Source organism: Aptenodytes forsteri, unplaced genomic scaffold (assembly GCF_000699145.1).
Source record: "Aptenodytes forsteri isolate BGI_AS27 unplaced genomic scaffold, ASM69914v1 Scaffold255, whole genome shotgun sequence".
Taxonomy (NCBI): Eukaryota; Metazoa; Chordata; class Aves; order Sphenisciformes; family Spheniscidae; genus Aptenodytes; species Aptenodytes forsteri.
In genome coordinates, this window is record NW_008794888.1 from 806,388 (window position 1) to 833,904 (window position 27,517).

At 35.4% G+C, this 27,517-nt stretch overlaps 1 protein-coding gene across 7 annotated transcripts in view; it reads left to right on the plus strand.

Moving 5' to 3' along the window:
* The first annotated feature begins 335 nt into the window (after positions 1–335).
* Positions 336–27,517, plus strand: part of LOC103895328 (sodium channel protein type 2 subunit alpha) — a 53,345-nt gene continuing 26,163 nt past the window's right edge. The window contains exons 1-17 of one of the 7 annotated variants that reach the window (XM_009274886.1): positions 336–608; positions 2,851–2,969; positions 3,355–3,444; positions 4,327–4,455; positions 4,962–5,053; positions 6,115–6,358; positions 7,095–7,096; positions 7,367–7,399; positions 14,249–14,312; positions 15,580–15,721; positions 16,579–16,785; positions 18,089–18,379; positions 19,025–19,372; positions 21,000–21,132; positions 21,947–22,185; positions 24,010–24,183; positions 25,344–25,700. In XM_009274886.1, coding sequence (XP_009273161.1) covers positions 336–608; positions 2,851–2,969; positions 3,355–3,444; positions 4,327–4,455; positions 4,962–5,053; positions 6,115–6,358; positions 7,095–7,096; positions 7,367–7,399; positions 14,249–14,312; positions 15,580–15,721; positions 16,579–16,785; positions 18,089–18,379; positions 19,025–19,372; positions 21,000–21,132; positions 21,947–22,185; positions 24,010–24,183; positions 25,344–25,700 — 2,937 coding nt within the window. Of the gene's footprint in view, positions 609–2,850; positions 2,970–3,354; positions 3,445–4,326; positions 4,456–4,961; positions 5,054–5,152; positions 5,245–6,114; positions 6,359–7,094; positions 7,097–7,162; positions 7,400–14,248; positions 14,313–15,579; positions 15,722–16,578; positions 16,786–18,088; positions 18,380–19,024; positions 19,406–20,999; positions 21,133–21,946; positions 22,186–24,009; positions 24,184–25,343; positions 25,701–27,517 lie in introns of all 7 variants that reach the window. The other 6 variants (XM_009274885.1, XM_009274888.1, XM_009274890.1 and 3 more) reach the window with 6 other exon arrangements.

Sequence of the window (27,517 nt, forward strand, 5' to 3'; positions counted from 1 at the left end):
TATTAACCTGAGTTGACAAACTGTATGCAAATTTGATCTTTTTTTTTTCCTTTCATTTTTTTCTTTACCTCATAACTTGTGTCTGCTTGCCATGTCATTACTTTTTGAAAGCTAAGGTAGCTAATTTTCTATTAAGTATCTGACAATTAATTCAAATATTTCTTGCTACAGTGCTTTAGAATTAGAAAAGAGGCAGATGATGACTATGCCAAAAGCTTTTATTTGGGGATTTTTGTTGCTGTTGCCCTCTATTTTCTGTTTCTTTTTTTCTCATGTTCTCCTAGGATCTTCTTGCACAAGAGCCTAAAAGCATTTAAAGTTTGCAGAATGAGAAGATGGCACAGGCAATGCTGGTACCGCCAGGATCTGACAGCTTCTTCTATTTCACCAGAGAATCTCTTGCAGCTATTGAAAAACGTATTGCTGATGAAACGTCTCATTGTGACAAAGATGAGCATAAAGATGATGGTGGTCACGAAGAAAACCACCCAAAGCCGAGTAATGACTTGGAGGCAGGAAAGACGCTGCCATTTATTTATGGTGATATTCCTCCAGGAATGGTGTCTGAGCCCCTGGAGGACCTGGATCCATATTATATCAATAAAAAAGTAAGTGTTTTATATTAAGAGTGTAATTAGAACACTCCTGTTGAACTATAAAGTGATAAATGCTCTGGTGTGGAGGTAGTCAGAAGCCCTGGTTGAAAGAATTATGCAGTATGTGATATCATGTTAATTATTTTGAATACACTATAAATATGACTGTAACTCTTCTGCTTAAGTTGCTTGTTTTTTGAGAGAGCTTTTCTTTTAATGTCTAAGGTTTTCTTATGATATTTTGAGTTAGTGGATTTTGTATTAGATGTCCTTTAATCTCTTCAAATCTGATTGAATGCTGAAGCATTTGAAAACTTCCTTTCTGTCTGGCTACTCTGTTACTGGGGTTTCTAGGAAACATAGACAGTACCCGGGATCTAGTTCAGCAGGGTAGTCTTTGTCCAAAGTGCTTGTTCAGTCATCTGCCAAAACGATCGACTGTCAAACATTCCTTGCAATCTCATAGAAATATTTGTTTTACAAAAAGTTAAATGTTAAACTCTATTTGACTAGGGAGGGACATAAGTAAAAAAAAAATTATTATTATCATCACATATTGCCAGCTTCATGTGATGTGATTTCTGTGGATTGGTAACAGCTTGTGTCATTTACAGATGTGAGTTTGTTATGCTAGAGTTTGTTTCAGGACCACTGCAACTATTCTGAGTCTCATGGGGAGGATTTGATTTTTCTGGCCAGTTATGTTTTTCCTGATGATTTTAATCATCAGGATGATTTTAATACTAATTCCCCAGCAAGTAAACCCTCCCCACACTGCCCTGTGAGGAACATGAAGACAGTACACTGGTAGGACAATTTGAGGTCATATGCCTTCAATAATAGTATGTGACAGAGCAAGGAGTTTCTTGAAAGTCTGCGGCATTCCTCTTAGAATCACTTTACATCTGCACAGATGCAAATGCTGTGGTTTTGTTTAATGTAAAAGAGGGTTTGTGGCTCAGTATCAGTTCAGCAAAACAGTATAAAAATAACACTCCTGTGAGTAGCCTCATATTCACTTCTCACATGGGACTGAGTGAAAAGACTAAAACTGTGTACTTCGTGTTTTAGTATTGGGTCTGTGTAATAGGCCTAATACAGACCTAAAGACAAAAGTCTAAATTTATATATATATGTACTGTAATGTGACTCAGTTTCTTTTATAGTACAATGATAACAAAAGGAGAAAAGAGCAAGGGTGATGACTTTGGCAAGTACAGATGAAGAAAAGGTGGTTTTATGTAGGCATGAGAAGTGGAATGATGTTCAGAATGAAAGCAAAATTGAGTTTACATTTAAAAGGCAGTACAAAATAAGCAGTGAGTGGTTATTTTATTGTGTAAATCAATAAAATGCTTGTTGAATTAAAAACATAGAACAGGTTCTTGAAATGAAGTACGGGATAATAAACAGATTAGTATCTTGCATGTAAGTAACTGACCAAAGCGCTATATTATCTCTCTAAGAAGCAACTAAGTTAAAGCAGTGTTTTTTCCGGTACAGAATGTTAAGGACTAATAATCAGATGTCGTTTTTTTACTTATTTCAGTTTTTGTTGTTTCAGCTTCACGAACACTACTGTCAAATGATCTATTTCTTTTACAGTAGAATATAATTAGAAAACAGAAAGATTCAATGTTAAAACCTGCTTATTTCCGGATATTAGTATTTTGGGAGGATAATCGTAAGATGTAGATTGAATTAAGATTTCATTAGATGACATTTTCATTGTGTCTCCTAGTCAAAATAAAAAATGGTTGCATAAATGGTACTAGTGGTGACTGCACAGGCAATAAAGGCAGTAAAGCTTTTAAAAGCCCAGGATGTCTCATTTCAGAAACAGTTTTAAAGTGCTGAAATGGTTAACTAGTTGCTCATAAGTGTCCAAAAATGGTTAATTAGGTGCTTTGTTTTGCATTGCCAGCTTTGATCTGAAGTGCAAGTAATATAGCTGGATTAATTTTTGTTAAAAATGACAAATTTTTAATTATATTTTTAATGTAATTACATAATCCTGAAAAATGCTGAAATGCAGATTTTGTTTAAGAGCACAGAGCCAAAGAATGTATGGTGTTCGGTTTTCATTGCTCATGTGAAAATTTAGAATCTGATATTTGCTTGTATAATTCTACTGAAAATAAATTTGTCTACTTACATCTGTGTAAGCGCAGCCTCTATTTATGGCAAGGTTGCTAACATGTATCCTTAATTTCACATTTCCTATCCTCCCCTCCCTTTTTGTTTTTTTTTAAAGACATTTATAGAATTGAATAAAGGGAAGACAATCTTCAGGTTCAGTGCCACACCTGCCTTGTACCTTTTATCACCTTTCCATATTATTAGAAGAATAGCTATTAAGATTGTTGTTCATTCATATCCTTTTCAAGTGGTTTGTTAAAAATTATTACTGGTCTTTTTTAATATTTAATAACATTGGGGTTTTTGGTTTAGTGTTTAAATGTTTTCCTGCCCTTAATTCTTTCTCTCAAAGTGAATCAGAGCTAAGATTCATTCACACTTTAACCCTCTGATTAAATTGAGAGGAAGAGATGTACGGCATGTATACCTAGATTACAGAGTTAGTGGTATAGCCATCATTATTGTGAAACATCTTTGCATTATTTATGACATTGCTAGTGATAGTAAACTGATTTGTATCATACATGTTGTCAGTATTCTATAGCCTGGTCAATTCCTCATGTTTTGTGTGATGTAAATTCAGCATTAGAAAAGAGTATATTCCTTAACTACAGTCAACGTTGTTCAGCATGTTCATTATGCTCACTATTTTGACAAACTGTGTATTTATGACGTGGAGTAACCTTCCAGACTGGACAAAGAATGTAGAGTAAGTATACTTAAATTAGCTAATAATTTTTTAAGTGGTTTAAAAATGAAAGGCTAAATTAAGAGCTAGACTATGTAGTTTTACTTACCCTTGTGTGTAATACCAGTATTCTCCTTTTTCTAGCCTGGAGTTTGATCCCAGCTGCAACTCAAAGCAGCATAGACCTGCAAGCTCTAGGAAGGAAAGAAACTGTGATATCGTTAACCTTTTTCTTTGAACAAAACTCTGATTAATACTTTTGCTCAGAATGTTTGTACAAGTAATGTTTTTATGCATTCTCCCTCTTGAGCTGTTCCTTTAGCATTTTTATTTAAAAAAAAAAGAAAAAAGAAAGAAAATAAAAAGGAAGAGAATAGCCATTCAACCTGAAACTACTGCTTTTCAGTGTGGAAGATGCTTTCTATAGCCCCTGTGAAGCACCTCCATTTTGTATAACAAAATCTAAAAATGGGACACAGACCCTCTTTAAAGAAAATACCTCTGATGAGGATTATGGTTTGACATTCTCAAGTCTACCTGGTCAGCCATCAAGTAACTTTAGTAAACACTAGGTTTCACTTACCTATGGATTTTATTTCTGACATGGCAACCATGCTGAAATTTTTATTGGAGCAAAACTATTTTCTTCATGTTCGTTATGCTTATTATTATTTGTGCTGAAATTTCTAAATCTTATATGCCAGAAACTGCAAAAATATGTTTCAGATAAAATAAATAAATCCAGTTATTTTGCAGAAGAATGGTGGGAAAGCAGTCATAGTTTATGTGAGTATGTAACTGCTATTACAGTGCATGTACTAACCACTGTTTTTGAGTGATTTTCCTGTGATGTCGTGTCACTGAACGGCAATCTTTAACTTCTGCTTGGATGTTTTCTCATAGGTACACTTTCACTGGAATTTATACTTTCGAATTTCTGGTAAAAATCCTTGCAAGAGGCTTCTGTATAAATGATTTTACTTGCCTTCGTGACCCCTGGAACTGGCTTGATTTTGTTGTCATTTCCTTTGCGTAAGTATATAATTTTTTTTAAGTAAAATATCGGTTAGAACTCTTTTTGAACCTGTAATAATTTGTTTGGGTTATCTTAGCTCATTTAAAATGAATTGTAGTTGAATTGTGTTTCAACTTTTTCCATTTTAATATTTTACACTAATGTAGCGCACAGCAGAATTAGTGGACTATCCCACAGTATAAAAGAGAAGTTACCACTGAAAAATCAATTTTAAATAGTATTTAAACAATAAAATCAGGGAAATCCATTTCATTTTTAATTTGCATTCAATGGAAATACTTAAGGGTGTGTTTCTTAGGGAAAACTTAATTGAAACAACTTTAAATGAAAGACTTGCATTAATAATTTCCCGTTTCAATTAAGTTTTCCCTAAGAAACACAAATAAAGTGAAAGTCTTTCATTTAAAGTTGCCCCTTCCAAAAAAAATAGTCTGGATTACAGGTCCAGGTAAGTAATATACACTCTACCTTAATTCTGAATAACTGTGATTTAATCCTACAGGTATGTAACAGAATTTGTAAACCTAGGCAATGTTTCAGCTCTTCGAACTTTCAGAGTATTGAGAGCTTTGAAAACTATTTCTGTAATCCCAGGTAAGAAGTAACTGTGTAAAATGGTAGGCCCTCTACATCACCTCTGTTTAATTTTGTGTGTGCTGTCATTGTGTTTGTGTGTGGAATCCCTCACTACAGATATGTGACAGAGTTTGTGGACCTGGGCAATGTCTCAGCGCTGAGAACATTCAGAGTTCTCCGAGCTTTGAAAACAATATCAGTCATTCCAGGTGAGAGCGAGGTTAAACACTGAGGCTGACTGAAATTCCACAGAAGCTGAACTCATATTTTTAACAGAAGCGTCCAGGCTTTAGTCTTAACTTCAATTTGATTCCCTTTTCTAATTCTCTAAAACACTCAGCCTCAGAGTTTAATACATTCTTGCATGAGAAACTGAATTACATAGCCTGTGTATATTTCCATTTCATGATGTCAAATTTTCTCTCCCACATTAAGGATCAAAATTAATTCTTTCCATTTTTCTCTTACTAATGTTACTATTTATCAAAGACATTTGGGATTGAAAATTTCAGTCTGTTGTAAAGGTTGAATCCCTGACAAAGACAAAGGAATAAGATAATGAAGAGTAGCATGGGAATTGCATGACGTATTTATTACCTTAAGATGCCTATCTTCACCAAACCCCACTTCCAGTTGAATAGGATGCAATAGAATGCAATCATTAAAATTTCTACTATAATGCAGTTGTGTTCTGGTTTTGTTTGCTGTTATAGAGCCAATATATTGTGTATTGGAATAGAACACTGGCAAAGGTTTGGAGCAAGAGGCATCAAGAAGAAAAGAAAATGAACAATTTTCTTTACATGTAGTTTACATGCATAGAGAGCATGAATAAAAAGTTACTACTTCATTTGAAGAGCAGGTGCTTTGGAATGTGTACCATTCATTCCCGTTGATATTTTCAAATTAATTTGTCAGGAACGATGAGACTTATTGGTACCTTTTTCCTTTGGAAAATATTTTAAGACTATTTTTGTGAAGCTGTGCATGATATTTAATAGTGTGTTGGAGTAGTTCACATTACATTTTAGCTTAGGTAAATATTTAATATTATAATAAAAATCTGCCTCTGTTTGCAGGCTTGAAGACTATTGTTGGAGCCTTAATTCAGTCTGTGAAGAAGCTCTCAGATGTAATGATTTTGACTGTGTTTTGCCTGAGTGTATTTGCACTAATAGGACTGCAGCTGTTCATGGGCAACTTGAAGAATAAATGCTTGTTATGGCCATCAGAAAATTCAACGTCTTTTGAAAAATACCTAGCTCCGTACTTTAATGGTACAGTGTTTGATTGGACGGCGTACATTGAGAATGATGTGTTGGAGTTCACATTACATTTTAGCTTAGGTAAATATTATAATAATCTGCCTCTGTTTGCAGGCTTGAAGACTACTGTTGGAGCCTTAATTCAGTCTGTGAAGAAGCTCTCAGATGTAATGATTTTGACTGTGTTTTGCCTGAGTGTATTTGCACTAATAGGACTGCAGCTGTTCATGGGCAACTTGAAGAATAAATGCTTGTTATGGCCATCAGAAAATTCAACGTCTTTTGAAAAATACCTAGCTCCGTACTTTAATGGTACAGTGTTTGATTGGACGGCGTACATTGAGAATGAAAGTAAGAAATACTGTTGTAACTTGCTAAAATTTTTGTTTATAAACACACACACAAGATTACTGTTTCATACTATAGGCTAAAGATAAAAATCAATTAAATAGGATGACAAAGAGTAGGGATTTTTATGTATTGCATCCCACACTCATGCTGACGTGATTGTTCTTTCCATTAAATGCACTTAGAAACATACTTATAGGGTTAGGTTGGTTTTAGAATCACAGAATCATGCAGGTTGGACAGGATCTCCACAGTCATCCAGACGAAGTGCTGCTCAGTACTTCATTTGAAGAGCAGGTGCTTTGGAATGTGTACCATTCATTCCCGTTGATATTTTCAAATTAATTTGTCAGGAACGATGAGACTTATTGGTACCTTTTTCCTTTGGAAAATATTTTAAGACTATTTTTGTGAAGCTGTGCATGATATTTAATAGTGTGTTGGAGTAGTTCACATTACATTTTAGCTTAGGTAAATATTTAATATTATAATAAAAATCTGCCTCTGTTTGCAGGCTTGAAGACTATTGTTGGAGCCTTAATTCAGTCTGTGAAGAAGCTCTCAGATGTAATGATTTTGACTGTGTTTTGCCTGAGTGTATTTGCACTAATAGGACTGCAGCTGTTCATGGGCAACTTGAAGAATAAATGCTTGTTATGGCCATCAGAAAATTCAACGTCTTTTGAAAAATACCTAGCTCCGTACTTTAATGGTACAGTGTTTGATTGGACGGCGTACATTGAGAATGAAAGTAAGAAATACTGTTGTAACTTGCTAAAATTTTTGTTTATAAACACACACACAAGATTACTGTTTCATACTATAGGCTAAAGATAAAAATCAATTAAATAGGATGACAAAGAGTAGGGATTTTTATGTATTGCATCCCACACTCATGCTGACGTGATTGTTCTTTCCATTAAATGCACTTAGAAACATACTTATAGGGTTAGGTTGGTTTTAGAATCACAGAATCATGCAGGTTGGACAGGATCTCCACAGTCATCCAGACGAAGTGCTGCTCAGCTGCAGGTCCAGTTAGAGCAGACTGCTCAGTGCCATATCCAGCCAAGTTTTTATTATCTCAGAGGGCTGAGATACCACAGCCTCTCTGGGCAGCCTGTTCCAGTGTTTGACCAGTCTCACGGTAACTTTTTTTAATACAAACTCAGAATTTCCCGTGCTCAAACTTTTGCTAGTCGCCTCTTATCCTTCCGGTGTGCACCTCTGAGAAGTGTCAGGCTCCATCTTCATTACAGTCTTTCATGTGATTCTTGTAGGTAGCATGAAGATCCCCACACACACACCTTATTCTTCTCAAGGCTGAACAAAACTAATTCTTTTAGCCTCTCCTTATATCTTTAGGTTATAAATAAGACAGAGTAGCACTAGATAAATATCAGAGATTTCCTGGTTAAGATGTACTTTTATTATTAGGTAGAGGTAAGAAACCAATTGCTTTCTGTGAAATAAAGAACTCACTAGGCAAGTAGAGATTCTGGTGGGGAAGGAGATGGTATTCGTCTGTAGGACCTATTGTAGTTACTAAGGGGGCTGACAGAGACATCTTTATCCAGATATTTTTCAACAGTCTTAATCTCTGTAGACTGAAGTGATAATATTCAGGCTGGTTCAGAAACAGACAGATATTTATTTTTTTATTTGTGTCATTTTAAGTGATAGCACCAGTAAAGTTGTAATACACAATGAACCATGAGATGTAGTAGAATAACTTTTAATTGCCAAACTTTTGATTCAGTTTTATGTTTGTGTTTGTGCTGAAAGTGGATTTACAGGGTATTGCTCAGTAATTAATTGTAAAAGTAGTGTATTTAAGTAAAAAGAAATTGGTAGAATAAGGGATGCTAGCTTTCTTCCTCAGTGACCCAAAAGTAGAAGAAAATACAGTTGTTATAGACTGAGTTTTGATGAGTCATATTTCCTTCCTTACTTAAAAATGGACATTAAAGTTCTCTGCTGTTTTCTGTATTTTCAGATTTTCTTTCTATACTTATGAATTGTTAAAGTTCTGGAAATTCTGTGACTGTATTTACATTTGCTGTGCAAGCTAACATTTTAGCTAGTTTATTTGCAGAAGAAGGGATGCAAAAATGGAGCGGTGATAGTGCTATTTATCACCTTTGTGGGCAATTTTGGATGATAGCTTATATGCTGTAAAACACTTCTGAATTCTCTCTTCAAATACAGTATAGAGATTCTCTATTTCCATTTCCACTAAGTAGCAATCTAAAACTAAAAGACACAACTAAAATCTTCCAGAATGTCAGTTGCTTCCTATGCTACAACTGTTGACTTTGCTGGGAGTCTCTACAGAGTGCTGATGCAGGTGAGGCAGTTCCATCTAGTTGTGTTTGTATTCCTCCTTTCTCATATAACCTGTTCTTAATCATTTGTATGTGTCAGTTGCATTATAATTTCACCGGGCTCAGTTGTGGGTCCTCCTAATATTTCTTTCAGCTTATCATATGCCAGTCAGCTGTGGCTGAGTGTGATACCCTCTAGTGGCTTTTCTTAATATCTGTGCATTTTCATTTATTAAGGAACAAGGCCAGATTCACTTTTTGAAAAGATATGCACAGATCTTGGATCCACGTGTCAAAGTATTGGCACCTGGCATTTAGATCAGTATCTGAACATTTAAAGTTTTGGCCAGCTCTAAAGATACCATGGAAGTCATAGGATTATAATTTTTCTAACATTGTGTAAGTACTGTTCTTGAATGGTAGGATTTTGGCATCACTAGATTTGATTTAAGTGGTTGGTTTAGAATCCTCCTGTCTTCATATATTCTTCATCCCGTGCGCTGTTTCTGACTATTTAAATACCACAATAGTGTTTTACCATGTGAAAACCAAAGCCTTTTGTCAGCTTGAAAGGTACGTTGAGGATAATTGAGGATGGCAGGAGATTAGTTTAGTTGGAATAAGAGTTTTTTCCAGATCTCTGTCTCTTTTCCAGATCTCAGTGCCTGGTTATCCTCATGGTGAAAAGTTTCTCCTTATAACCAGTTGGAACCTCTCTTGTTTCAAATTATGCCCATTGTCTGTCATTCTCCTGCCACCCACCAGTGAGAGGAACCTGGCTCTGTCCCCTTGATGACCTTGTAGTTGCTGGATGCTTTCTACCAACTGCCCCCACAGCCTTCCCTTCTCCAGGCTGAACAAGGTCAGGTCCCTCAGCCTCTCTTCACAGGGTGAATGTTCCAGCCCTCTCATGACCTTGGTGACCCCTCTGCTGACTTTCTCCACTTTATCAATGTCTTTCTTACACTGGGGAGGCCAAACCTGGACGATATTCTAGGTACAGGCTAATGAGTGCTTGAGCTGAGGGGGACAGTCACTTCCCTCGCGCTGCTAGCTGTGCTTCTGTTCATGCAGCCCAGGAGGCTGTTGCCCTTCTTGGCTGCCAGGGCACACTGCTGGCTCACCTTCACCTTGCTGCCTGTCTGCCAAGTCCCTCAGTGCCTTTTCTGCAGAGCTGCTCCCCAGCTGGTCAGCTCCCAGCCTGTATCATTGCAAGGGGCTCTTCCTTCCCAGGTACAGAACTCTCTGCATTTGTCTTTGCCAAATTTTGTGTGTTTCCTGTCAGCCCATTCTTCCAGTCTGCCTAGGTCCCTCTGAATGGTGGCTTTTCCCTTAAGGACATCAACTATTCCCCTCAATGTGGTTCTCTGCAAACACAATGCAAGTCACTCTGTCACCTCCTTCAGGTGATCGATAAAGGTGTTAAGCAAGACTGGTTTCAGGACAGTCTCCTGTGGTGCCCCCTCGAGGTAGAGTACAACCCCTTCACCACCACCCTTGGCTGAACATCCAAGTCCTCACTGTGCTTTTGAAAAGTCCACTCAAAGAGAAGGCGGTACAGAAGTGTCCTTTACCCAGAGGAGCTTTTTTCCTTTTCAGATAATGTACTACACTAACCCTACTGCCAGCTGTAATTCACAAATAGCTCTAGCCTAGCTTTATTAGGCAAACAACAAAAAAAAAAACCTGAGACACCCTTCTAGCTGCTACATATGAATTGTCAGATAAAGTCCAGATCACTTACTGCTACTCATTTACATACATGATTTACTGCAGATATAAGGCTTTATGTAGATTCCACAAATTATGCAAGTTTAGTAACTGGTAACCTCAACCTGAGAAGTCAAAAGAAAAATATGCTGTAAATTAACTATTCACATTCAGCTGGTTGGAACAAGAAAAGGATTTCTGTTTTTCAAGTGTCTCATGGAGACATCAAATATGAATCTAACATCTTCTCAGGAAGAATTACACATTTCTTTCTCTGTTTACTCCTGTAATGCGTGGAATAAAAGGACTGAGGACTGTGTGGTTGCATTGGCTTAGGTGGCAGGATGAATGATTAGAGGGATCAGCTATTCTGTCGCAGATCATGTAGGCTACTCTCAACTCTGAGCAGACAGGGTCAAGCAGAAGCACCAGCCTTCAAGCTTTGTAACTGCCGATTTTCCCTCTTCCCCCAAATCATCACTCAAAATGGAAGATGTTCTCCTATATACTTAAAACATTTCACACTATCTAGATGTGAATGATACAGTATAAAAGTGGAGTTTCCTCTGAAACTCACTCTGACATACAATTTTTTTACATAAACAACAACCACCAGAGGAAATAGCTTTTTCAAAAAAAAGTAGTACTTCCTCACAGTGTCAACATTTAAATGTAATAAAACAGAAAAATGCTTCAAAATAAAAGCAGATAGCCTACACTGTATTTCTTCCAAGTAAAGTGAACCTTTCTTAGCTTGTATAAAACAGAGCATCATGCCTTACACACCACTTTAGTACTTACGAGTAAAATGGTTAGAAGTGGATGGATGGACATTACTTCCACTGTCAGCACTTTCACTGCTAGAAATGTCATCATCTGATTCCCACACACAGGAACAAGGCGAGGTGCCATCAACTTCTTCAAACTTCCTCTTTAAAATTCCACTCATCACTGCAATGCTGTCACATGCACCTGTAACAGGAACAGAGGCAATGAGGCACTGAAACACCTGCCTGCTGTCCAGGTCTTAAAATTCATTTATCATGGAGGAGTTCATATACCAACCAGGTACTACTACCTGCAGCTAAATGGCTCCTTACCAAGGGTTTTAAACAACTTTTCCAGGAAGGAGTCAAAAATACTTATCATCAGTATATTCATCATCTTACTGACTTTCTTACGGGCAGTCTTTTCTTCTTGAGACAGAAGGTAAATGCCACCTGTATTCTACCAGCGCAGACAAAATTCTATAACCAATCTCATGCATAAAAAAATACAAATATTTCAGTTATGCAGCAAATTTGGGCCAAGAATAAAGTATAGATAATCCAATATAATTCAGTAGAAATGTGCCTTTATACAACACTGTAAAACTTACTTGGCACCAAGAAACATTACATGACAAAAATCAGCGTTCACTAATAAATATAGTTCAGAAAGAAAATGTTCTCTCTCGATTTATTTTAAAGGTCTGATTTATGTAATACTCAGTATTATCAAATGCCCGCATTCTCAGTTAGATTTGAGAGCATGACATACTTAGCATTTTTTCAGGCCAGGCCCTGCAAACACAGTTCTGGCTCATTTTGTCATTTTAATTTATGCAGAAGTTTCTTGCAGAGCTTCTGTGAAATTCAGATATGAGTACTGGCACACATGTAGACTGTTTCCTTTCGCACAAGTAAAGTATCAAGGACTGAATCTATCCTTATGAACTTGGATTCCTAATAAAACTGCCCAACAAAGCCAGAGTCATGTTGAACATTCCTTATTGTTTCCCTTTCATATATAACAGCTGATCTTCTTATCTCCATTTATGGAATACCAAACAGAAAAAGATCAAAATATTTTTAAAGCAATTCCTAGATCATTTTAATGCATCTGATAGAGAAAAAATTGTTTCAGCCTATCTTTAATTAAAAAGAGATCTTAAAGTTTACTGTCACCATCGTTACTGATTACATCCTACTGAAGACTGAAAATTAATTCTAAGATCTTAATTTAAAAGTTACGGATATTATCTACTCTCTGACTACACTAATCAGTGGAACATTGCTGTAAATAGCTGGGGAAAAAAGGCTGCTGTTTGATGCTTTCAAGCGTATAGCATCAAAAATTCTCATTCTTCTGAATACCACTTGCCTTCAGCTTGTTAAGCTGCCAGTTCAATTCATTTTATAACAAAGTTGATATCCTCCAGTAAGTTTCATTCTGCCTTTATGGATGCGTCTAATTTAGAGAAAAGATTTCAGTATAGATGTGGAATCACGACATAATGCTAAGAACAGATGCTGCATGAGATAGTCTTCAGCACTGAACTTGTTTGTATGCAGAGCACACTAAAAATTAAACAACGAATATATTAGGTTTTAATATTGTCAGTCACACAGACAGCTTTAAATGCATATGCCTGTCATGATGTTCTCAGCTTGTTTTACTATTTATGAAAAAAATGTTTTCCTGAAAGGGATTTCTTGAGGCTAAAGACATGACTTAAGCAGAACGTGCTTAGATCTCAACTTCTGCCCTTTTGTCCAGTGCTTGAGCTGAGGGGGACAGTCACTTCCCTCGCTCTGCTAGCTGTGCTTCTGTTCATGCAGCCCAGGAGGCTGTTGCCCTTCTTGGCTGCCAGGGCACACTGCTGGCTCACCTTCACCTTGCTGCCTGTCTGCCAAGTCCCTCAGTGCCTTTTCTGCAGAGCTGCTCCCCAGCTGGTCAGCTCCCAGCCTGTATCATTGCAAGGGGCTCTTCCTTCCCAGGTACGCAATTCTGCCTTTGTCTTTGCCGAATTTTATGTGTTTCCTGTCAGCCCTTCCTCCAGCCTGCCTAGGTCCCTCTGAATGGGGTCTGCCCTCACTCACATCAACTTCTTCCCTGATTTGTTACCATCTTTCTATCTGTATTCTTTTTTTTTTTTTTTTTTTAAGGACAGCACAGTTGTTAATCATTAATAACAAAATATATTCCTTTATTTCTGAAGGCTACCACCTTATAATTAAAAGAAAAATTCTGTAAAGTTGTTTATAGTACAGCAGCTGTTATAACATTGTCATTGGAACGTCCATCTTCCTTTTAAATGCTATTTTCATATTTTCAGTCACAGGATGTGCTAGTTAATGTTGCTCTGACTTCAAAACTGTTAGCCAGCCATTGTAAATAGTTCCATTTTAAATAAGATAGGCTTTAATTGTCTGATTACAGTCTACCTACTGACTAAGAGGAGTTTTAAGCTTTGTGCTTTCTTTCTGTCATTTATTGAACATCAGATTTTGGAAGGATATTCAGTGTTTGCTATGACTCAAGAAGAGAATATGCAATTTATGTTGTTCTAATCATTGTTTTAGAATTTTATTTTTACAGTGTGTTTTTATTTTATTCTTTAATTTTGCAGCTTTACTTACCAGTATGGATGTGCCAGTATTTGAACCCATTATTGGGAAAACATGAATGGGAGACTATGAACATTCAAACCATGATAACTTGAACATAGGTTCATCCTCAGCAAAAAAAAAAAAAAAAATTACTCCTTCTGTTTATCATCATGTCACTTCCTATTTTTTCTTTAGGTCATTTCTATCGCATAGAAGGACAAAAGGAATATCTGCTTTGTGTTAATAGCTCAGATGCAGGGTAAGGTACACTGAAAATTACATACTACCTGTCTAAACAAAATGTAAAAAATACCACTCTAAACTTAAAAAGCTAATTTAGCTACCTAACTTCACAGTCAATAATATGTGGTCATGGTTCATAGTAAGTAAACACTTCAATGAGTAAAGGTGTTAAATGAGAAAATACTTTTCTGTAAATGTCTTTTAAAAACTCTATGTAACTAGAAAATTCCATTTCAGCAGGTAGATACAATGACGTAAGAACATACTTATTTATCATGGGTTTCATGCCATTTCTCATCTCTAAAATAGGCATGGGGCACTGGGACTTATGACCAACTTTTGGGAAGACATCTTCAGGATTCTTCTGTCTGTGGACTGCATGCATGGCAGTGTCTTGCTCTCTCTTTGTGACAATTCTTTGTAACAAAATCACATCATTCTATGTCAGTCCATCCCTTGGTTTTGGTTGGTTATGTTTTTAAAACAGATATACTTAAATCTTTTTTTTTTTTTAAACATTTAGTGTATATATGTAAGTAACTATCAGATAATTTTGTGTGTGTGTGTAAATACGCATCTAATATACACGCACATATATGAAAAGAAATCTTTATAGTGTCTTCTGTGGAGGTTTTGGAGGCAAGAATCTCTTCTATCCTTCAAAAATTGAATCAGAACTGAAACAATGTGCCTACAGTTGATACCGAGATTGGATCACCTGCTATCAAAACTGATATGTACAGTTTCAGGAGATAAAAGTGTCACTATGACAGTTATTTGCTGTTGTGAGGAATTGGTAGAATTTGTTAATTTGACTTGACTAATTCACAAACCTGAAGAAACCAAGAAATCTGGTATGCCAACCCTGCTGACAGGCAAAATTCAGCATAAAACATGTATACTGACTTTCTTTTTTTTGCATGGAAGTATTCGCCTTATGGAATCTCTTTGTGAAGTAAATATATTGTTTCCACTGAAGAGGTATCTGCAGAGGTAATACCAAACTGTTGGGATTTAGTTTGTGTATAATGGTGAAAGAAGGTAGGAAGAAAGATTTTCGTTTACTTGTTTGCTCTTTTCTGGCTTTTTTTAAAGGAAAGTCTTTTCATTTCCTCACTAATCTTTAGAATGTTGTAAGCCACAAATACTAGCCCCCTTCACAGATTAGATATAATGAACCTTCATTAGAAGCTCAAGGTACAATCATTTAAAAACAATTTTATTGTTATATGATTTTTTTATATGCATTGCTTTACTTTTTTTTGTCTTTTTTTTCTTCCTAGTAAATGTCCAGAAGAGTTTATCTGTGTGAAAGCTGGTATAAACCCCAACTATGGATATACTAGCTTTGACACATTCGGTTGGGCTTTCTTGTCACTGTTTCGACTGATGACACAGGACTACTGGGAAAATCTTTATCAGCTAGTGAGTGTATAGTAAAAATTGTGGTTAGTGTCTTACTGGCCCCAAATAAAAAATGGAAAGGCTATTCATATTTATATTACATACTATTGTTATTGTTAGTTATTGAAAATGAACAGTATTTATGAAAGGAAGCAAATTCAGTTGCAGAATTAAACATACATGAGCACTTGCTACAGAATCTCATGTGATTTCTGAAGAGGCACGTGAGGGTTTTTTGATCCTTTAATTTTTACAGTGTACGTTTCATTTTGTGCTTCGTGATAAGATCTTATTTTCAAAAACTTTAATACTGAGTTTAAATTGTAAAAATACTCTGTGACAGCAAAATCTGAATCTTGATTTCTGTACTTTGAATCCTGTTTTTGATAACTAAGAATGCACGTCTTGATATAAATTACTATTCATACCATTCATACCATAGCTTTTCATTATATGGTATGTGAAAATCTGTTAATTATAATAAACATTATCTTTTGATTATTTAATCAGTTGTGCCATCTTTAATCCTTTTGGTTATTTCAAGGGGAAGGCATGCTAATATATGGTAAGCATACTAACCATCCAACCTGTGATGTGTGATTTACATTAATCACTCTGATCCCACATCCCTTTCAAGATTATTAGGCATTAAAAGAGGTTTGTCTCAAAGCAGCATGATCCTTAAACATGTTTTTCACATACATGAATGCTCCCTTTATTTTGATTACTTTATAATTCAGAAAGGTTGTATGATCTTACTACAGAAGGAAGAACAACTCAATAATAGTTTTACACTTTTCAAATTCAGTAAATGCTTATGAACTGCAGAACTGATGCATGCCTTCACCAGATGGATCATTTCTCTTCTTCTCCTGTAGACGCTACGAGCTGTTGGCAAATCATACATGATATTTTTTGTTCTGGTCATTTTTCTGGGTTCCTTCTATTTGATTAACTTGATTTTGGCTGTGGTTGCCATGGCCTATGAAGAGCAAAATCAAGCAACTATGGTTGAAGCTGAACAGAGGGAGGCAGACTTGCAGCAGATGCTTGAACAGCTGAGGAAGCAGCAAGAAGCAGCTCAGGTATTTTCTAACAAGAGTTTGAGCTTTAGTATATTCCTTTGCATGCTATTCGTTCAAAACGAAACAAATAATTTAATTAACATATTAAAAAAAAAAAGCCATTCTTTTACATAGCTCACAAGTACTTTAGACTGCTTTCTCTATGGCTTTTTATTGCTTTTTAAATGTATAATGTCTAAAGTGTTAATGAATTTCTGAACAGAGAACAAAAAGTACTCCCCAAATCAGAACTACGAGCTGTTGGCAAATCATACATGATATTTTTTGTTCTGGTCATTTTTCTGGGTTCCTTCTATTTGATTAACTTGATCTTGGCTGTGGTTGCCATGGCCTATGAAGAGCAAAATCAAGCAACTATGGTTGAAGCTGAACAGAGGGAGGCAGACTTGCAGCAGATGCTTGAACAGCTGAGGAAGCAGCAAGAAGCAGCTCAGGTATTTTCTAACAAGAGTTTGAGCTTTAGTATATTCCTTTGCATGCTATTCGTTCAAAACGAAACAAATAATTTAATTAACATATTAAAAAAAAAAAGCCATTCTTTTACATAGCTCACAAGTACTTTAGACTGCTTTCTCTATGGCTTTTTATTGCTTTTTAAATGTATAATGTCTAAAGTGTTAATGAATTTCTGAACAGAGAACAAAAAGTACTCCCCAAATCAGAACAATAGTTTTTAAATATTTCTTATCTAGGGGTACTATCTAGTAACCTGTCATGATGATTTTCCGAATTCTCAGCTTAGAATTAATTGCAATACTTGTGAAATACTTGTCAAGCTTTGATTAGAGTTTAAAATATTTTTATCCATAAAATTCTGACTAATTTTTGCTACTTGTGTTATGTCCAGTGAATCAAAGACTGGAAGTAGTACCCCAAAGTTTTTTCCTAAGAGCAGCTTAAGGAAGCTGTTACTTACAGTAACAGTCAAAATTAGTTTACTAAATTAATACAAACTGAAGTATGACTCTGTTTAGCTCTTTTGTTTGCAGTTGTATTCACTCTAATAAACTTACTAATTTTCAAGTCTTTTGTAATGAACTTTGTGGCACAATGAAGTACGTAATGTGGGCTGACTCCATGATACAGATACAAAGTAGAACTCTGTTTTAACGGCAACTTTCATAACTGCCCTTTTATTTTAACTCATATTACAGAATTCCATTTGAAGTTTTGCACAAATCCATCTAGGTTTTTGTCATATATCTAAAAGTAATTTGATATAAATCTTAGGAACAAGGACTATAGCTTTCTTCAGAAAATGTTGTGATTTGTAAAGCATCACATTAAATAATTGCTGTGGCAGGCAATAGCAGCAGCTGCAGCAGAGATGACCGAGTACAGCGGTGAAAGTGGGATTGGTGGACCCTCAGATAGTTCTTCAGAAGCATCCAAGCTTAGCTCAAAAAGTGCCAAAGAAAGGAGAAACAGAAGGAAGAAAAGAAGGCAGAGGGAGCTCTCTGGAGAAGAGGATGACACGAAGGATGAAAAGCTTCCAAAATCTGAATCAGATGGCAGTATCAGAAGGAAAGGTTTCCGTTTTTCTTTTGATGGGAACAGACTTGCTTATGGAAAGCCATTCACATCGCCCCACCAGGTACTGTGAATAGTGCAGTTGTCATTTTTGGGGTTTGTGAGATAACTGTAATATCTAACAAACTTCACTGCAACTTTGCAAAGTAATACAACCAAGGAAAAATAATGTTGCATTATTTTAAATACCAACTTATTTTTGGTATTATTTTCTAGAGTGTACCTAAACAAGTGTTTTGATCTCTCTCATTTTATTGTTTAGGATCTGGTGGGTCTTAACATGCACAGCAGCATTGCATTTTCCTAGTTAATTTGAAATAGAAATCCCTTTTTAATTCATAAAAGAAAAATTTAAGTATAATGTATCGATGTAGAAGACTAAGGGTATTGATATCTTTTAACATAATGCTTGATCTACATAGATCATTAGAATTTCTAGAAGTTTCGATTTTTCTCTTCAATACAGAGATGGAAACTACTATGGCCTTATGCATATTCATGTTTTTCTCTCCAATAATTGTTTTAGATATACTGTAAATTTACCCATTCAGACCTCTAGTGCACGTGTCTGAAACCTACCTAAGGCACTGTATTAAAAATAACACTGAAAGGTTCCTGGGGAATATAAATTATTATTTTTTTAATACATGGACATGCATTTTGTATATTTAAAATCTTCAGCTGGTCATTTTGTTTGTTTTCTTTGCAGTCTTTACTGAGCGTTCGTGGCTCCCTGTTTTCTCCCAGACGTAGTAGCAGAACAAGTCTTTTCAGTTTTAGAGAATACGGAAGAGAGATAGGATCTGAAAACGACTTTGCTGATGATGAGCACAGCACATTTGAGGATAATGGGAGCAGAAGAGGTTCTCTCTTTTTGCCACGCAGACATGGTGAACGGCGCAGTAGTAACATTAGTCAGGCTAGTAGATCATCAAGAAGGCTGACACTGTTTCCAGTGAATGGGAAGATGCACAGCACTGTGGATTGCAATGGGGTGGTTTCCTTAGTGGATGGACCACCAGGTCTGTTGTCACCTACTGGACAGCTTCTGCCAGAGGTGATAATAGATAAACCGACAACTGATGACAATGTAAGAAAGTTTTAAACTACTCCAGGTTTCATGACCTTTCTTTATTGCACCAGAAAATGTTTTAACGGAATGAAATGCTTTGAAAATGGTTGAGAGGTTGTGACTGCTTTTGCATATCTTACTGTAATGAAATGGGTTTACGGTGATTCACTCAAAAGTGACAGGCTGAAGCATGAAAATGAAAGAGAACGAAGTAGCACATTTTTATTTACCTACAGAGCAACGACATGCATGCACCTGCGTAGTGAATCAAATTAGTAATGTTCCATTGCTAAATCTGTTTTAGAACCCCAAATAGGGTGCTCAGCTTTCTAAACATTGTGCATATTGTTATGTTGCTTTGATTTTTTTCTTTCTTTATGGTTTTAGCCTCCCTTAAAATGTATTTCCTAATTCTCTGTCAGTAATCTGCTGGTTCTGCTTTTTTCCCCCCATCCATATATTTGGTATTCTGCAACTGTACCATAGCCTTTATGATTATGTTGATAGTTTATAGAAGCTCTGAAAGCTTTTTTTCTCCTGGGTCTCAGAGATGATCTGAGTTTCTCACTGCCTAGGATCAAAGTATAATTAAAACAAAAAAAGTACATGCAAATTTATCCATTTGTCCCTCTGGTCAGTTTTCCCTTTTCCCTCAGTCTGCTTTAGGAATGGAGCAGAGGCATCCGTTGCATGTTTTTTCTTAGAAACCTTATTTTATTGAAACAAAAATTTTTACACAGGTCACAAGCATCTGAAAGTACATCAGCCAGATTTCTTACAGTTACAATCTTCTTGCAGTTTATTATACTTTCATCTTCATGCATTTATTTAATTTCCTGAAAAAAAAATCTACCCATGCTTATACATTCAAAACTTCTTTATAATTGAAGTGTGTTCAATGATATAACTATAACACAGCTTTCAATTTTTTTAATAAATACTTTAAAAAGTATTCATTTTTTGGGTCAATTAAGCGGACTTCTTTTGTTTCTTCAGTTGAAATTCATAAAATAAATCAGAGATGATAGCTATTCAATGTAAAAAATATCCTTTAAATTAGTTTTGAATAGGTATAGAGATCAAGACTGATCTATAAAGATTACTTTAAAAGAATAATTGTTATTGCAGAGAACTTCCTAGCATAAATCACTTCTTATAAGTAGCTTGTGATTGAACTAGTTTAGAAGTGAAATATTGGTAGAGAAAACATGGAACTGGGAATTTTTCTGATTCCAGTGCTGCAACAACAGTCTTGGTTTGTTTCCTTGGCTATGGCCTCCTCCAAAATTTCTCTGTCTAATGTGGAGTTAATAATAGTTAACTATAATACAATGGTAATCTGGGAACTAAATATCAAAATCTTTTCTTAGTATTTTATAAGTATTAACAGTATTCAGAAGTGTAACATGAAAATAGCCATTTAAAAAAAATACTAGGCTTATGTTATATGTATAATGGAAAAAAAATCTGATGTAACAGCACTTAAATATAAAGCTTTATATATTATGAATTCATTGAAACTGAAGAGTCTTTCTGATACCTGTTCTGCAGTATTTCTAAAGTTGCATTTAATTTTCCCCCCCCTTTTTTTTTTTTTTTTTTTTTTTAATAGAGCACTACTACAGAAATAGAAATAAAAAAGAGGCGTACAAGTTCATATCAAATACCAATGGAGTTGCTGGAGGATCCCAATATAAGGCAGAGAGCCATGAGTATAGCTGGCATTATCACAAATACAATGGAAGGTGTGTTATAACTGCAGATGTGTGAACTTTCTTGACATAGTCTTAGACTTGCTTGAAGGTATTATATCACAGTGCAAATACAGAAGACAAAAAATATGTAGCCATTGCAAATATACAAACTGAGTAATAGAACAAAAGTGCATATACATAGTGAAAAAAGCAATGAAGGAATCTGATAAGCAGGCTAAACTAAGAAACACATTCTAATTACAATAGATAATATGTATGCATTTTATATTAGTTATTCATGTTTAGCAATACAGTTATTGGAAGAAATGACTTGTGATAAATTTTCCACTAACTATGCTGTAAAAATGTTATAGAAAACTAAAGGCCAGGCCTTAGTTAATAAGAAGGAAATTTGTAGTAGGATTATTTGGAACAGTGACATTATTACTAGTGAAATTCTTGAAAAAACTTGAATAGTTTTCAAAAACCTATTCATGGTGAAATTAATCTTATTTTTCCTGAAAATAAATAATTACACATTTGAGAGGACTGTGAAGTTGGAAGTTTTACTGAGAAAACTATCCCTAAATGTAAGCATAAATAGTTGTTTGGTTTTTTTTAAACAAGATCATATGATATTAAAAATAGACAACTTTTCAATTAAACCTCAAGAGTTTTGAGCTAATTTCTTCTAAAAACTTTTCAGTCAGCAACAATAAGTTAAGTTCCTGGAAATCTGAGGAAGTTCCTCCAAACATCCTTAATGGTTCCAGGGATAAAGATTAAAACCTGAAAAAGCAGATAAACAAAATTTTATCTTCGCTTTCTCCAAAACTTGTTCACTATACATTTCTTTTTTTCCCAGAACTTGAAGAATCCAGGCAAAAATGTCCACCTTGCTGGTATAAGTTTGCCCACACTTTCTTAATTTGGAATTGTTGGGAGCCCTGGTTAAAAGTAAAGAATGTAGTTGAATTTATTGTAATGGATCCACTTGTTGATCTGGCTATCACTGTTTGCATAATTTTAAACACACTGTTTATGGCCTTGGAACATTATCCAATGACTCACCATTTCAGTAATGTACTTAAAATAGGAAATCAGGTAAGTCCTTCAAAGTATATAATTTGATAAAGTTGGAACCTGGTTTCTCTTTGAAATAGAATCAAATTTATTATTTTTATTATCATACCATAAAATAAATGTTAAAGGTTTAATTATACTAAAAATAGTCTAAAAATACCATTTGAGATATGTTGTATTTAAGAGTTAGATTTCTATATTAAAATTCCTGCAAATAGTTTTCAACAACCAGAGCTTGAATGACACGAAACCAAAAGAAATCTGACTTGGTTTTGTTCAGTATTACAAAAAAAGTAGGAGCCAAATTAGATCCTTTCTACTGTAAGTATCACTGAGAACACAAGAAGAGTTGGATGTTATTTTGGATTATTATTTTACACTGTTATTTTTTGTGTTATTTTTGTATTTCCATGAAGAATGTTGCTTTGATTGGTCTATAACAATTTGGAAGGCAAAGAATGTGTGACTTACTCCGAGAGCGTCTGTTGATACAGTTGGGTGGACAAAGTGGACACAGTCTGTAGGTCGGGTTTGGGATGGTTGGTTGGTTTGTTTTATAATGGCAATAATACAGATAATGTTATCTGCTGTACTTCTTAACCTATGCTTATTGTAAGTGGTAATTCTGGTGATTATGATGTAGCAAAATAATAAAACAATCTGGTTATTAGAATATATGAAATTCTAGTACATGTTGGGATTGTATTCAGGTTTAAGTCCAGAGTTGTTAATGTGTCAACATTTAAATTGTACGCTGATATTTTTAGCCAATACAGACCTAGTTCAATGTTTTCACCTTAACCTGGAGTCAGAGATCACTGTCTGTGGAAGATAATCATGTCATGTTGCTGTTTAATATAGATTCAGGATGTATTTGAGGAGAAAGGCAGGGAGGACAAATAGGTGAGGATCAATAGCTGTTGCATAGGGTTGTCTTGTGATCATGCCTGCGTGTTTTACCCAGGAAACACAACCATTTTTTCCTTTCATATGTAATGAAGTAGCTTAATATTAATCTAATTTTGAGTTGTGTGAGTATAAGTGTTCCTTCGTGCTGGTAAGAACTTGTGTTTACTCCCAGTCAGCTAAAATGCCACTATGATACAGGTGTAGTTTCAGCAGTTGATTTCTTGCTTTTTGAACTGTGTAGCACTATCTTTCAAAGACTGTCAAATGCTCCTGATTTTTTCAAAGTTTGTTCATCTTTCTAGTAAAAGATAATAATTTATGCAGTTCTGTAGATACTGGTGGTCATACTTCTACAGTAAATACCATGAATTTACTCCCTTTTCAGAGGTGGTGTTTGCCTTCTGCTTCAGAAGGCATCAGGGACATTCAGAGGCAGAAAGGAGTTTTACTTCAAGCAGAGCCTCGGCATAATTGGCCTTTCTTTTTGGCAGCTGGAAAGAGAAGATAATGCTTACTGTATCTGTGAGTTCTCATGAAGACTTCATTTAATAGCACATCACTCCGATTTATGACCAATTCATATTTTTCCACACACTGTTGTTAAGGCAGCTTCCATTGCGACAAGAGCAACTGTTATTGTCTTGCTGAGGAAAGTTCCTTTAATTAGGTGGACAGCAGATATGAGGAGCAAACAGGAGGCCTGTTAGGAATAGTTTATTCTTCACTAGTTACTAAATGTTATCTCAGTTAAGAGTTACGCTAGAGCTCATTTTGATGTTGCCACTTATCTTTTTTGTGAGGTTCAGCTTGTGATAATTTTCCCTACTGACATCTTGCTGTAAGAGGGTTGTTACTTCTTACTTAAGTTGTTCTTTATCTGCTGGTTCAACTTATTCATACTCATCTATAAAGTAACAATAAACGTTCTTCCTTTAGGTTTTTACTGGAATTTTTGCAGCAGAAATGGTTCTCAAGATAATTGCCATGCATCCTTTTTATTATTTCCAAGTTGGCTGGAATATTTTCGATAGTGTTATAGTTATCCTTAGTTTGGTGGAGCCTTTTCTGTCAAATGTGGATGGATTATCCGTTCTCCGATCATTCAGATTGGTAAATAAATTAGTGATAATAATATATCTGCATTAATTAATGCATTATATTTGTATTTTAACTGTACTCATGTAAACAAGACACTTTTAGTAATATGTATATTTTTTGCCAAGTGTCACAGGATATCTCTGCAAGCATGTTTTACAAAATTATTTATGTTATCACTGAATAGTGTGTGCTGTTTTATAGTTCAGAAGCAACTAAGTATTTTTTCAAGGGAAAGAGCTGTAATTTTATTGTGATTGTTTTAACACGGATGGGTAAAGCACAGTGAAGTGTACAATTTATTTAATGCATAATGAGAGATATAAATAAATAAAACATTTGTAGTCTTCTGTCTACTTCCATATCTGGAAATTGCAAAAAGACTAGAAGTGTTCTTTTAAAAAGTAGGAATTATAAAATTCATTTTTTTTTCAACTTAAAAAAAGATTGATTTTTCTTTTCCCCCTTGGCAAAAAAAGGAATGCTTTATATTATTAGAAAAATATTTCTATTTTAAAAATGAGAAATGAACTATGAGACATTCGTTCCCTGTGGTCTCTTTCCATTTTGCATTTCCATTTTGCTTTTATCTGAAAACAAAAAATATTTAATACCTTTTTTATTTTGGGTGGGTTGTGGGTAAGAAAGAGTATGAATTATACTTTTTCCCCTTCCTAAGTTGAAATGTTTGACTTAGGGCTTGTGTTTGGCTTTTATTTCCAGACTGTGGGTCTGTCTGATCCGTTTTAAATTTGTTGGAGGCAATATTCTTTTGGAAGACCCCATTCTTCAAGAATTTCAGCATCCTTTATTTTCCTTTAGTAGAATCTTATTGAGCTTTATTGGTTTTTTAATTTGTTTCTGCACATAATGGTTGAGATGTATGCCATGTTCAGAATTCACTATCCGAACAAATTCAACCAGTGTGCTCTTTCTTTCATGTAGAAAACAATACAGATATGCTATACAAAAAAGAGCAAAATCTAAAATTTTTTAAGCTTTAAAAGTGTGGATTGTATGAAACTCCTGTTTCTGTATAAGTTATGGTTGTTGGAATCATGTTGAAGTTTCTTCTTTTTGTTATTGCTGAGAGTCACTAGTTCATAATCTGTTGTTTATTTCTATAGCGTTTTTGTAACTACTGCAGATAATGTCTCTGTATTTTTGTTTTTCAGTTGCGAGTTTTCAAATTGGCAAAATCTTGGCCAACTCTAAATATGCTGATAAAAATTATTGGCAACTCAGTGGGGGCTCTGGGGAATTTGACCGTGGTGCTGGCCATCATTGTCTTCATTTTTGCTGTGGTTGGGATGCAGCTGTTTGGGAAAAACTACAAGGAATGTGTCTGCAAGATCTCTAAGAGCTGTGAACTTCCACGCTGGCACATGCATGACTTTTTCCACTCTTTCTTGATTGTATTCCGAGTGCTGTGTGGAGAATGGATAGAAACAATGTGGGACTGCATGGAAGTTGCAGGCCGACCCATGTGCCTTACTGTCTTCATGATGGTCATGGTGATTGGAAACTTAGTGGTATGTAGCCAAAATAATTTGAGAATGCATTTAGAGAAAGAATGGTAACAGAACAGTAATGATGTTTTTAAGCATTATTAAATGTGTTATTTAAATACGTTTTTTATGAGTTTGAATTTGTTACAAGTATGGGTTCTGAAATAGAGTTTTCTGTTTGTTAGATTTCTGATCCTATATAGAAACCTCAGCTTGGAGGATGGCCCCCCTCAGGGGTCTGGAGTGCAATTCAGAGGATATGGGTGAGAGAGAGAAAAGCATCATGTGTTCAGGTTTTTGTGGACTACTCCTGGTTATGGAGAGAGAGAGAGAGAAGAGCAAAGGCGCCCCAAGAGTTATGCTCCCAGGATGGGAGTTTGCTGTTTGCAGAAGAAGACGTAGCAGGGCCTTTTCTCCCTAACTGATTGAGCCATCACTTCCAATCACATATAGACAGGTTGTTTGGGGTTTTTTTTCACTTTTTCTGCTCTCTCCCGTCTAAAAGACTGCTTTAACATTCTTAGACTCTGAAATTTAAGCCATGTTGAGCCCCGCTTGCTGCACAGCCAACTTTTTACACAAATGGAGTAAGGAAACTTGAATTGGAAGGCAGCAGTTCTGCAGAAAAACAGATTCAAATGCTTCACGTTTTCTTTCACCACTTCACCTTTTTGTTTCCTATTTCTTAAGTGCTTTTTACAGACACTTTTAAAGTGGTCTGTATTATATCTTTTTTTTCTCTTTCAGAGGAAAGATCTGTACCAGTTTTTACATTATCATGTATAAATTTGTCTTTTAAAATATGTTTTATATTTATTAACTCACCAGTATTTGAGGCCTTCATTGCTCCACATTTTGCTCTGGTTTTCTCATTGCCTGCTGAGTCTTCCTCTATTATTCTACATCTTTTCTTTAGGCAACTGTCAGGAGCAAAAGAGATTTTTAAATTAGCCATTCCTTAGGAATAGAATACCTAACAACAGGAGTAAGTTAATTATCTTTAAACCAGTTGTGCATTACTACTAGTAGCACAGCCACTTGCTCCAGGATTTTCTACAAATCTGTTGTCTTATAATGAAGAGAACTGTGAAATTTGGTTAACCAAACAAAACATCCTCCTTAAATAGTTTTCTAAACTAGAAGACAGAACTCTCTGGAATGAAGTATCCATCTCTGTGAATTTTTCCACAGTATTTACTGTATTCTGATTTTATACCATAGCTCTAGTAGAATTTCTTACATGAGTAGACAATCCCTGCTGTGTATGTTCAGGGCTCTGTTACCCAGTTGTCTTTCTGTGTTCCCAACACATAGTTTTACCCTGTTGAATTCAAAGCTGCATGGAAGAGCTGATCTGAAGGCTTTAAAAGCTGGTACTCTGCTGCTTTGGCTATCCTAGTACCATTTGAGCTCCTGGTAAACTCTGGGCTTGTATAACTGATATCTATTCTATGTTTTGTCTTGCCGTGGGAAGAGGATGATTTGGGGATTAGGAGACAGGCTGTGCTTCACATTTTTTAAGTTGCATACACCAAAATATTTGTGTGAGTTTGGACCAGCGTTTAAGAAAGCTGTTTTCTGCACAGATCAGCTATGTCTTCTGCTGCAGAGTGCTTCCCTATACCAGAGAAGTAAATGTTTTGGATCTGTTCAGTCAGTACCAAAGAATCATTCATTTCTGACCTTCTACAAACAGGAGCAGAAAAAGAATTTACAAGTGTCTTCATAGTCATACAGCAATGCAAAACCACAGAAAGCCTGCATTGGGGTACAGGGCAGGTGTAGTGCTTAAATTGCATTTACATTTTATTTACTGTGTAATTTCCAGAATCGTATACAGC